Consider the following 12,119-nt stretch of genomic DNA (forward strand, 5'->3'; position numbering starts at 1 on the left):
ACACCTGTCCTTCAGCAGCAACATTGGCTTCCAGTTAGAAATCATATTGATTTCAGGATTCTCCTCCTCACCTTTAAGGCAACAACCTTGCTCCACTGTACCTCCCTGAACCTCTGGACATCAACACATCCATTTGCACTGTCCATTCCTCGCCTTTGACTACCATGGGGTCTAGAGCCTTCAGTTCCTCTGCTCTTCGACGCTGGAATTCCCTCCCACCAGACATCCACAACACTGACTCTCTCTTCATTTTCAAATCCCATTTCAAAACACTCTTCTTTGAACTGGCATACTCACTCTGTCCTCAACCTGTCACATGAGTCCTTTGTTCTTAATTATTTTACACGCTGTAAACTTATTTTATTGTCTTGATAGGAATTTTTTGGTTTATTCTTATTGTTTTTAACTCTTCTGTGTAAGCTGACTGAGTATTTTGAAAGTGCCTGAAATAAAATGTATTATTATTATTCATTGTATATCTTTCTGAACATTTTCATGATCTCTGTGTAACTTTTTAAATTGAATAAAAAGTAACAGTAGATTAACATTTGAAAAAAGGTTAATTTTATTAAGAGTTTTCTGTCAGGACTTGTATTTACTTCTTTTCTTTTCCCTTAAAAAAATCAACAAACTGTAATTTGAACCAAGGACACCAGTTATTTGCATACATTTGCATGCCCAAATCAAAAAAATGTTGCCTAATGTAACAAGCATGAGTCGTGATTGAATTACATTAAGAGCTCTGCATCATTCTCAAGTACATCACTCTCTCATGCCTGAGAACTAGGGCACAGAGACTCTTAAGGCTACGCTCTGTCTGAGCTATCTTGCTGAGACACTTGAAAAACATCTCCACAGTTTTTAGGGGGAGACTCATGTCTTCAAGCCCCATTAGACTGAGCGTGGCCTCTCTCCCCCTCAGTTCATTTGAGGGTAAGCGCGTCGATGTTGAGAAGTTTGCAGATGTCAGAGCACAATACTGCTGCTTCTATTCGTTTCTATGGACACTGGAGGCAAAGTTGCTCTGATTGGCTGCATGGCTCAGCCAGTCTCAGGTCTATTTCCTGACGGTGGCGGTGCTGTTGCTGCGCTGGTAGAATAGCACATAGGCTTGATTGGTCTGAAGCTGGTTCTCTGTGAGTGGAGTGACACTGTAGATGGGTGGATGGAGGGAAAAGTTTCAGGTTCAGACTGCCTTTGATGTACAGTTGTTAGAACACTGCATTCAAAAATAAATGTTGTCTCACCTGGAATCATTGTAAAAGCACCAGCCATTTTCATCTAAGCAGCAGGCTGTGTAATGTCCCATATTCACTGTCCCAGCGTGGTTGCATATTGCATATAAATCATACAGAACTGAGCCTGTGGGGACAAACATAGATCCAGAGTTATACATAAATACAGTGACTTACTTAATCCAGGCTTCAGAACTGCATTGTGTCAGATTTCCAAATGTTCAATATATGGAATAATCTTTCTGTTGCAAGCAATTAAAATCATATGATTGCTTATATCCAATATTCTGTTATTTTCCATTACACTGCATTTTAATTATGTTAGCCTCTCTATGCATAAAGCGTAAGATTCACTGTTCATATCCAGCTAAAAGGTTTTTCTGCAGCTGATTTATGCCTTTGCCTCCAAATCTCTTCTACCACGCACCAGCCATTTATCAAAATAAAATCTTGTAAAACACATTTTTAAAACGGTTCTATGGTGTACTCTGCCCACTGATGGTAAAAAGTTAAAAAGGCCCATTTTTCTTTCACATTTTATTGCTTCAACCTTTCACTGAACTCCTTTTGTTGGAAATAAAGCATACAGCAACACACACTGTTCAGTCACGCATGTGAATGCATGGATGGAGGTCAGAAGGATCAGTTCTTTTACCGCAGTCGACAGGTCCGTACGGTCCAAGGTCAAGGCTGGTGAGCGGGAAGGACACATATATCGTGCTTTTACTGATCGACCACCTCGACATCGTAAAGCGGTTCAGATCTGATCGAGGCCGTTAAGTGTCGTTATCGTTATACATTTTTGCAGATAAAAATCACATTCTCAAAGGATCATGAGAGGAAGAGATGTTGCCAAGGATACGGATCACTATAACCTGAGGAAACCTCTGGATGGACAGCCGCTTGGTGCACTCTGTGCGCCTGTTACACCTCTCGCACATCTGAAAAACGTATAAACAAACACACATATCACACAGCACTTTTAAAACTTTTACACACATATATAGGGTCTGATGTATGTATCTAGTTCAAATAAGCACATGCTTATCAATACAATTTTGTTCGGGGTGCCACAAATAAATAAGATGCACTTAATTTAGAGGTTCATATGACAGAAAGAAATGAAAGAATTCTAGTCATCTGCTGTTTATGAAATTAAATGTAAGTTATTTGTTTCTTTTATCTGCTTCTGGTTCCTGTGCCAGATTTTATGATCGCATTTGACTGAGATGTTTTGTACTGTTGAGATCACTGTATAAGTCATTTGGAGTCGCTCCATAGTGTAGTGTTTTACCCATTTACCTTACCTTACTGCTTTGATCCTAGGAGGAGACACAAATCCCTTTGGGGTTGCATCAGGAAGTATATATAAAAAAAAACATCTGCCAAATCAAACACGCAGAGCTCCCTGCTGTGGCAACCCCATTTGCAGCTTGAAGTAGCTTTACTGTGTAAGTAATTTGGCTTCCTTCTCCCATGGCACACATCTATATGTTATGGTTTTTATTTGGAATCATAGTTATAGCTGGATGAAAACTGTTAGATCTAGACAAATGCTGGCATTTGATAATTCATTGCTTTAACTTACTGGTGAATTCTCCTTGTCCAGTTTCTCCTCCTGAGAGAAGAGGTCTAGGCACTCCCTCAGAGTGACCTCCCTTGTAGTGCTCCTCTTAGGGATAGGCAGCGACAGATCGCAGAACACATCAAACGTGTTGGAGTAGTGGGAGCAAACTGAGCAATGCAGCGAGCTCCGCAGCTGGCCTGAGAACAGGTCTGTAAAGAGAGAGGACAGGAATTATCGGTGGTCACCTTTAATGAAGATGAAAATAATGGATGAACAGCATCACAGGATATGATCTCCTCACCAACTATTATGCTGTCATCTCTCTCCAAGTGCTTCTTCCACATGACAGCTGCCTCCTCAGAAATTCTAAAGAAGGACAATAAAAGAGATCAGAATGTGTTCAGATGAAGGTGATTAATGTTTTAAAGATATATAAACTCAGCACAAAAAGTAAGGAAACTTGTGTTTGGTCCATTGTTTCTTTGTTGTAACAATGCTTCTTGGGAATAAATCTTATACTGTTGGAAAGCCTGTTTATTTCCCCTTAAACGGTGCCACATTTGTAGCTTCCTCTTTGGAGGCAATCTCAATGCAGAGATATTGAGATGAGATCCTGCAACCAGCAGCAATCCCATATCTCCACAGCCTGGGACCAAACTCTATCCTCCAAGATGACAATGCTCATCCCCACAGAGCGGGGTTTTATCTGTTAGAGACTGTTAGATGACTTGGGACAACTGCTGAAGGTTAAAGAATAGGGTGCCATCCCACAGCAGTGTGTGACCAAGCTGGTGACCAGCATGAGGAGGAGGTGCCAGGCTGTTGTGGCTGTGTATGGTTCTTCCACATGCTACTGAGGCTCTTGTTTGTTAAATTAATAAATTGTTAAATTGCCAGTATGTCTTCAGACTTCAGTCTTCCAATCCAATAAATGACACTAAACAAGAGTCAATAGCAGAATAAGCTATTTCGCATTAGAAGCTGCTGCTCAATGGTATCAGATTTATTACCAAGAAATATTGTTACAACAAAGAAACATACAACCAAACACAAATATACACACCGAAACCTAGCAAATTTTTGTTCAGGCTCCTTCCCAGTTCTTCTAATGTATGGTCTGCGATTTATTTCAGTATGCAGTTTGTCCAGTAGGAACCTGAGGAACTCCTGGGCGTCCTGTTGACTGGGTTCAACACAGAGAAAAAATTCTGTCACGCTTTCAAGCAGCTAGTTCTTCACAAGTACCAAAAAAAATCTGTACTAATGGAACAAGACAATTAACTGAACGAGTTTAATGCCCCTCTCTTGTCTGTGAAGCAGTTGCGCTGACACAGAAGCATTGTTTCATTTGTATATTGTTTGGGAGCACAACAAAGTACTCAGTGTGTTTTCCTTTGCAAAAAAATTAAAAGTCATACAGCCTGCAAAGATGTTTTACTGAAAGATGCTGTTAACCTTGAGACACAAAGTCAAAATCCTCACCTGTAACCGCTGAAGTAAGGCACCGCTTCTGTGAAAACACTGTAAAACTGTCTAGGATTTACAACTGTGCCTTCATCATTTATATCCCAAAGGCCTGACAGCACCTTAGAGAAAGCTGGCATTGGAAGACAAACAGAAATGAGAAGAGGTGAAAATTTAATATGGAAGGAGAAACACAGTGAAGAGAGAACAGAAAAGAGAGGAAATGCACCTTCCATGAGCTTAGCTTCCTCTTTGGAGAACTTCTCAGGCTTGTAAGATTTGAGGAGGCAGTAGTCCCGTAGGCCACATGTGTGAGACAAACACTGGACAACTGCATTTAGGAAACACTAAGCACGAAAACAAAATAAAGGGGAAAGTGAGCATATTAATGAAAAAAAAAAGTTCTAGTAATTTTAGAGGTCCTTCAAGAGCTTCATCTGTCATCTTTACTTACAGTGTTTCCTATGTTTCTAAGGCCAACCCTTCCACTTCCTAAGGTGAGCTGCTCTTTCTGAAATTAAACAACAACAAAAAAATGAAGCTGATGAAAACAGATCTGTTAGATCTGCAAATATATATAGTATCATATATAGCTTTGCTAATTTGCTTCAAAACACACGCTGTGTGTCCCCTACTATGTGACCTCTGGCTGTGCCTGTACTAAATGTGACTGTCTGTCTTGACCCCACCATGTTAGTGTGTGTTTAACTTTGGCAGAACAGATTTAGCTTTCTTATCTCATTAGCATAGCAAGAGAGACTAAAAGGAGGTCAGCCTCGAGAGTTCATCCTATTAGAGGCCAAGGAGTGCTGACAGGTGTATAAACACGTGTGCTGATGTGTATTCTCCCTTAACACCTTTCTTTGTATGTGTTTCTCCCATAAAATTCCACATTGAGAGCTTTTAAAACCTGAAAGTTTCAGGATAAATTAAAGATTTATCCAGTTTTGTGTTGTCCGCACCTCATTGTCAGCGACCAGAAGCAGGCCCATGAGTGACGTGTAGAGGACAGACTGGGAGATGTCAGTTGTTTCTCTCTGGAGGCCGTTCTGAGACACGAGGGTTCGACACAGAGCTTCACAAGAGCCCTCCCCATTGACGCCACTGGCTCCAGGCATCCTATTATACTGGTAAAAAAATGTCTAAAGCAGCTAACAAAAGGGGTCCTGAGATAGAAAGATGGCCTTCTCAAAGAAATCCAAGCCAGATGGGTTGCACTTGAGATGGGATATGTTGCTCTTCCTGATTTATTTGACATGCAGGGTCAAAGGTGAGCAGGATGTGGTGGTCATACATAGGCCTAAGCTGACTGACCAAGAGATGTAGTCCACTTTTTCGGTGAATGAAGTGTGATGGAGGACTTTTTCCTTTTCAGGAAAATGACAGGAGATTACAATCACGGCTGAAGGGGAAAAAAAGAACAAGTACTCTGAATGACCATCTCTTAGAGTAAATCCGTTACCTTAAATAGATTAAGTTGATCCACTGTACGACTGTCTCGTAACTACGGCACGCAAGAGAGCACAGAAAGTCAGTGAATCCAAACATGAACCTGTCAGCTTAAAAAATTAGTTTTAGAGATCTCACTCAAACTGACCGTGGATTCAGCCGGACCTCTTACCTGAACATACGAGAATCCGTTACCTAAGCAATAAAACACCACATGCCAGTCTCACACACATGATATCTCCTGAGATCTAAACAGTGGCAAACATTACAATTTCTGAATGTAGTTCGTAAACTCTTTTTTTCTTTTGCAAATAATGTCTATCAAATGTAGCAGGATTAACAAACAAACACAGCGATCTGGACTCACCTGATCACTTGGTCACTCTATCTGTGGACAAACTGTCCCTACCAAACTGTTCCCATCATCTGCTGAGCTGTTAAAAATGCATAAGGGGACGTCTACTGTTTCAGCGTGTGCCTGTTGGCTAGAACTGAAAGTCTACCTCTCTCCTCTGTCCTGTCACCGGTGTCAATGAGAGGAGGGAGACAGACAGAGAGGGAGGGAGGATAATCATCTCTAATCTTTTCTCTGTAGATCTTGTCGGCTATACTTAGACTTGTCTTTGTGTACGTTCCCATGAGTGCCTCGACAACCTTTTAACTGTCAGTTTATTAAAATACGACAACAAAAACATTCTTCTGTGGTAAATTCACATTCAGGAGTATTCTCACTTTGTACAGTACACACATCATCACAATCACAAGAAGCCAAAAAAAAAAAAAAAAGCACAAAGCCATTAAAATTGCTGGAACTTCTCTCTAAGCACATTCACCATTCACAGACAGTCCCTTTTGTTTTCTCAAATGTCAATAATGTACACATATGTAGAGGCTCCAGTGGCCACCTGCTGTTCAGTCTGACAGTCAGCGACAGGTATGGTCTGCCATTTCTGTGTCCGAGCTCAGGCTCAGCTCGGCTATGTGATACAGGGCGGGATCGTGGTGAGTAGAGAGCGGCGACTGGCTGGTGTGAGCATTCCTATCTCGTGACTGGACAATCGCCTGGCGCAGACAGGTGATCCACTGCTGCTTGCTGAAGGAGTCATTGGCCTGCAGACTGTAAGAGTGAGCTTTGGCGCGCCCTCTGCTGCTCACACGGAAACAATTCTTCACTAGAAGATGGAAAGACAGGTTGGGAGAAGGAAGGTGAATGGAGGCATATATTAAGTTTCACTTCAGCTTGTACATGAGATGGCTTTCTATCAATCTATGAACTTGGCTGCAGCCTAAATTTTGTCCCACGCATCACAAAAAGTAACAAGAAATGAAGTATGCAGGTTATGTATGCGTTAATGAATTAAGAGTACTGTAGTGCGACATGCGTATTTGTTACCTTTATCATTTCCCCCTGTGAAGGCTCCTCTGAAGGTGCCCCCTCCAGCAGCCTCACCGTCGGGGATCTCCTCCAGATTTATCAAGGCATTGGGCAGAGGCTGTCGGTACACATGAAACACCTCACCGCCGTCCTTGTCCTCTCCTGGTCTACTCAACACCAACACCAGCTCAAATAGGAACACATGCAGCCGCTGACAGAGGACATTGAGACACACGCACATGAATGAATGCAAAGTGATCTAAATAAATTTGTACATTACAATCAAAATCACCAACAGTTGACCCAAAGTGCATTTTTAAGGCAGAGAGGCAAACTGTATAGCACTCAAATGAAAACTGCACATCCAACATATTCGCCCCATCTTGAACAACTTGACCCTCTTTGTTTGAAATACAAAAGAGTGATCGGAAGGTCAATAAACAACACATTAGAAGATATAAACACAACAACAGAGCTTTACCTGGCCCTTGTTGTTCTTGAGTTCTCCATGGCAATAGAGGAAGCGGGACTGCTGGATCTCTGGTAGCCGCTGGCTCTCTTCGAGGTAGGAAAGACCCCGCCTGTAGAACTGACACTCTGCTTCCCCTGTCTTTTTGTTCACCTCTGCCACGATGCTCTGGATCAACTCCAACTGAGCACAACATAGAATGCTTTTAATGTGTCATTTTAATCATCAACACAGAGTCCCTTCTTCCTGTTGAGCTGTTGTAGACCTAAAATTCTGGGCTGGAGCCTAAATGGGATGCAAGTAAGACTAATCATATTTATGACATATTTAAACAAGTGGTTAAATGGTTTAGTGCGATGTTGTTAGACAGTATCCTCTTTCAAACACCATCAAAGGATGTTTTTAAAGAGACTGCGGGTATCTTAAATGCAGAACTAACTGCTGAACTGCTGAATCATATTTTTAGCCAAATTAGTGAATGTGTTTATCAAACAATTATGCTTTGCTACTATTTGGAGACACTGTTGCATAAGGCACTCTAAATTTATATTAATATACTTGCAGACTGACGGACAGCATTATTAGAAATATAAGATGGTGTATATGTTGTAACTGGATGCTGGAGCCTTAATAATTTGGATTGTTGTGTTATAATAAACAAATATTAGCAGAATATATTTTTCTTGTTAGCAAGAGAAAAAAAGGATCCTTAGCAAAGCTGTGACAATAGAAACGGTCATCACAATCATAAGCAGCACCTTACACACATCTTCATAATGTGCCAATGTGGACATCAATATTTTTACAGCTAGCATTTGCTGCAGACTTGGCACTGAGTAAAGTGTGAATTCCCTCGCAGGCTAGCAGTGTCATTGAGCAGATGGAAATTAATGTAGGAGTCCAACTCACAGCATCAGGCAACGTGTCCTCATCTGGGTGATCAGGCGGAGTGCACTTCTGTATCTCTTTCAACAACAGAGGGTATTTGACCAAACGGCTTCGAGGGAGATCCAGGAAGTTCCACAGGTCCAGTTTCCTGCTGAACGAAGACTCCTGACAGAGGCGCAGGAAGTGCTCCACTCTTTTCTCGTGCTTCTTCTGGTCCAGCAAGGCTTTGGCCCCCACCTGGTTGCAGCAGTATGTAACATAGGCCTCCAGGCAAGGAAACTGCAAAGAGAAACATGGGAAGAGCACAAAGTAGCGAGATAAGAAATGTGCAGTCAGAAAAAAAAAAAGAAAAAAAAAGTAAAAGATGCATAAAGACAGAACTCGGTTTTGGGGTTAAGATGGGGAAATTACAGAGAGAAACTGAAGGTGAATTTTTCTTTTCTTTTGTCCTCTCCCAGTTCTCGGTTTCTATCGAGATACTCACCCAGTTCAACAGAGTTGGCCCCACCTCTCCAACTGTTTTCTCTGAGCCTCTCAGTCGCTCAAGACGAGTCAGCAGATCTGATATGAATTAAAAGAAACATAAAATAAAAACAAACAAACAAAAACAAAATGGGATACTCCAAAATAGATGTCACTATTACTACATCTCAAAAATAAGTGCAGACAGCATAAAAATACATTAAAAAAAAAAATAAATCCAACTTCCCTTTTATTAACTTTTTTTGAGGGGGCTGGGCAGTGTACAATATTAAAAAGACCCTTTAATTCAAAATATAGCTTTTAACAGTTAATAAATGGTTTGAGTTTTTGAACAACTTTAAACTGAATTGACTTGAACAGTGACATGATTCCACTGAATTTCAACAAATGACCTTTTATCAAGACTCACTGCTTGTACTTCATCAGGAAATGAGGAGGTGTTTTGATGCATAAATAGAGATTGAGATAACAGCAGAAGCTCCAAAGAGAAGAGATGATTTACCTTGATGGAGGGGGATGAGTGAGTCCAGAGTGCCAAAGATCTGTCCAAGTTCACTCTCTGTCATTATGTCTAACTTCAGCATGGGCTCATAGTACACCTGAGAACATACACAGACCCCAAAAGAAAAAACGAGGCATATAAAAACATGCAAAAATATTCAAATGAGCAGATATTTGAGTATTTTAAATATATTTTGAGCTACTTGTAGAGCAACTACCTTCTTGACCAAACTGAGGTCCTCTATAAGTTGCCTCTCTCCTTGGGTCAGCTCATATATGACCTGCCGAGGATTTTAAAATGGTCAACAAATGCACACATCAACCCCAACATGACAACAAAGACGGCTCACATACACTGCGCACACACAAAGAGTTGCATAAGAAGTCGGTTAAATAGACAACACGAGCTCTCACAGCTGATTGTTCAATAAAGGAAGTTGAGCCTTCAGTGCCAGCTCACATCCTCTTTCATAACACCCATGAAGAGCAGCTTTACAGAAATGAAGAGTAGGTACGATTCACCCCGCCCCCACTGCAACCACAGCTTGACCCACATACCCCCCTGTAACATATTCTGATAAAATAAAATAAATATTTTAACAAGATTTTTATCTATCACACCTCCTGCCGTTTGATTTCCTTTGCTGTGAGGTCGTGACTTTCCACGGTGTCACTCCAACACTGGCTGTTGCGGCGACGTGGAAAAGAGGAGGCCTTTGTCCGGGAACGCAGGGGGGCCGGGGGCAAAGGTCGAGCATCTGTGCGAAAACTAATAGACCGCTGTGAAGAGAGTGGAGCAGCTGATTGCGTGCAAAAAGTAATTCGCTGGTCACTTTGTATAACAGGATTGTGGGTGTGTTTGTGCATTGTTACCGAAATAGACTGCCCAATGCGCTTCAGAGCAGGGGTCTTCACAGGGGTTAAGACACCTGTTAGGCTATTGGACTTTGCCACGGGTTTAACCCTCTTGTTACTGGGCTCCTAAAGCAAATGAATTAAACTTGACAATTAACTTTTTGAAGGTCTATAACAAAATGCTCCAACAAGCTCATCTGGGTCAATCATTCATTCAAATGTAACAGTACAGTAGAAGCCTTTAAGACACCTGAACACACATCTGACATCTGCGACAGAAGAACACCTCACCTCCGAATCCTTATTAATGTCAGACATTATTTCACCATCATCCTCTTCTTCTTCATCCTGAAACATGTTACAAAGTTAGAAATGAACTTGAGATACATGAGAGTTCAGGAAAGTGGAAAAAGGACAAAGATGGTGAGAGGCAAGATGCTGCATGGTGCAGATCTCTCATTTCCTGTGTGTCTTTCAAAGAGGAAGAAGGCTGAAAGTGTGCCTCTGTAGTAAAATTACAAGATGTCTGCCTGCTTTTTGCCACACTAACCACATCAGCTGTATATTCAGTGCAAGCAACACTTTAATAGCATCAGTAAAATGCCTCCCAGCATCACATAAGAGATGTAATGTATGTGACAGGATAGCCGGCAAAAAAGGAACAACTGAAAGGTGAAAATAAAACCACACGAGCTGGAATTTCAGAAGATGACACAAATTTGATTTGTAGGTTTGTGAAAGATTCTGTGGCTGCACAGTCAAACACAATGTTCACATCTCCCATCAGTTCTGCGCTCAGCATTGTGGTCACAAAGGTAAGGTTGACTAACTTCCGTTAGTTACAGAGAAATGAACATGAAGCAGAAACACTGGTGCATCTCGAACATATTACTCACCTCTACGATTCTGTTCACAAGTTCAGGGACTGGGTCTTGTTTTCTCTTCTTCTAAAGACACAAGTGTGTGAACGTCTTTTGAATTTTAGGACACTAATTTTTAACTTTAGTTTTTAAGCAGGAAAAAGAAGGTGCAAGAAATACAGATGTGGCAGCTTACCCCTGCATGATCACAGAGGACTGAGTTTGCCTCTCCTGGCACAGCAGACCTGAAAAGAACAAAACCTCTTACTAGGCGCAAATTAAATATTCATACAGTGGATGTATTTGAAAATACTTTAATAGGCAGTATGCACCCAAATGACTTGTGTGTCACACTATAGCTGAGTACATTAAGATAATTTTTATTTTTGAGTAGTAACAACATGATTGAGTTTTGTCATTCTGCTGACAACCTTTATACTTCATAAACTAAGGTTCATATTTATCTTTTATTACACATATTCTACAGCACTAACTTGTAAAACATAGCACCCCAGGCTGGAAACATAAATGCAAAAGGTATCATACCAGGAAGTCCTTTTGTCACCAGTCTCCTCCACTTCCATTGTTTCTTTCTCTTCAGCGCATCTTTACTGAATCACAACACATTCTCAGAATCACAAAGGGTGAAATAATCCAAATTCACACCAGACTTTTATCCGTTTCGCTCCTGTACAGCGAGCTGCTTGCAGGAAGCGTGTTGAGAGTTCAGTGTACTCCTTCCTCCTCACTTTCTTCCTCATCTCACAGCAGACCACATCCTTTAGAGTTGCACACATTCATATATCCGCTCTTGTCAGGGAGGAGCGTTCAAGACTTTACACGAAACTTATCGATCAAATATGACATCAAACCCTAGTGGCAGTACTTCACAGACTGAAGTACCTGACTACAAATTAATCGGTACTACACAAGAGGAAGTGAGATTTAACATACAACTACATCTCTATGCAGT

At 41.2% G+C, this 12,119-nt stretch overlaps 2 protein-coding genes across 2 annotated transcripts; both read right to left on the reverse strand.

The window, feature by feature from the left end:
• Window positions 1-541: 541 nt before the first annotated feature.
• usp21 (ubiquitin specific peptidase 21) lies at window positions 542-6,254 on the reverse strand. Its single transcript, XM_030733260.1, has 12 exons — window positions 6,083-6,254; window positions 5,229-5,668; window positions 4,721-4,777; window positions 4,496-4,613; window positions 4,285-4,399; window positions 3,866-3,985; window positions 3,104-3,168; window positions 2,824-3,011; window positions 2,098-2,176; window positions 1,891-1,998; window positions 1,248-1,362; window positions 542-1,151 (listed from the first exon to the last, which is right to left on the reverse strand). The coding sequence occupies exons 2-12, from the start codon at window positions 5,382-5,384 to the stop codon at window positions 1,058-1,060; spliced, it is 1,215 nt and encodes a 404-aa protein (XP_030589120.1). The 5' UTR covers window positions 5,385-5,668; window positions 6,083-6,254; the 3' UTR covers window positions 542-1,057.
• Window positions 6,255-6,379: 125 nt separating this feature from the next.
• On the reverse strand, window positions 6,380-11,987 carry arhgef3l (Rho guanine nucleotide exchange factor (GEF) 3, like). Its single transcript, XM_030733250.1, has 13 exons — window positions 11,693-11,987; window positions 11,343-11,391; window positions 11,183-11,233; window positions 10,578-10,634; window positions 10,305-10,412; window positions 10,053-10,211; window positions 9,650-9,712; window positions 9,433-9,529; window positions 8,932-9,008; window positions 8,469-8,726; window positions 7,572-7,742; window positions 7,109-7,301; window positions 6,380-6,887 (listed from the first exon to the last, which is right to left on the reverse strand). Exons 1-13 carry the CDS (start codon window positions 11,728-11,730, stop codon window positions 6,640-6,642), a joined length of 1,569 nt encoding a protein of 522 aa, XP_030589110.1. The 5' UTR covers window positions 11,731-11,987; the 3' UTR covers window positions 6,380-6,639.
• Between the last annotated feature and the right edge of the window lie 132 nt (window positions 11,988-12,119).

The sequence above is a fragment of the Archocentrus centrarchus genome, chromosome 7 (assembly GCF_007364275.1).
Source record: "Archocentrus centrarchus isolate MPI-CPG fArcCen1 chromosome 7, fArcCen1, whole genome shotgun sequence".
NCBI classification, from domain to species: domain Eukaryota; kingdom Metazoa; phylum Chordata; class Actinopteri; order Cichliformes; family Cichlidae; genus Archocentrus; species Archocentrus centrarchus.

Bases quoted from the DNA above. Each gene is read 5' to 3' on its own strand.
- usp21 (XM_030733260.1), bottom strand. From the start codon at position 5,384: ATGCCTGGAGCCAGTGGCGTCAATGGGGAGGGCTCTTGTGAAGCTCTG. The intron at 4,778-5,228 runs GTGCGGACAACA...GTTTAATTTCAG, and splicing joins TTCTGGTCGCTGACAATGAG to AAAGAGCAGCTCACCTTAGG. The intron at 2,177-2,823 runs GTAAGTTAAAGC...TACGTTTTTCAG, and splicing joins TGGACAAGGAGAATTCACCA to ATGTGCGAGAGGTGTAACAG.
- arhgef3l (XM_030733250.1), bottom strand. From the start codon at position 11,730: ATGGAAGTGGAGGAGACTGGTGACAAAAGGACTTCCTG. The intron at 11,234-11,342 runs GTAAGCTGCCAC...TTGTGTCTTTAG, and splicing joins TCCTCTGTGATCATGCAGGG to AAGAAGAGAAAACAAGACCC. The intron at 7,743-8,468 runs GTGAGTTGGACT...TGTTGTGCTCAG, and splicing joins AGGACACGTTGCCTGATGCT to TTGGAGTTGATCCAGAGCAT.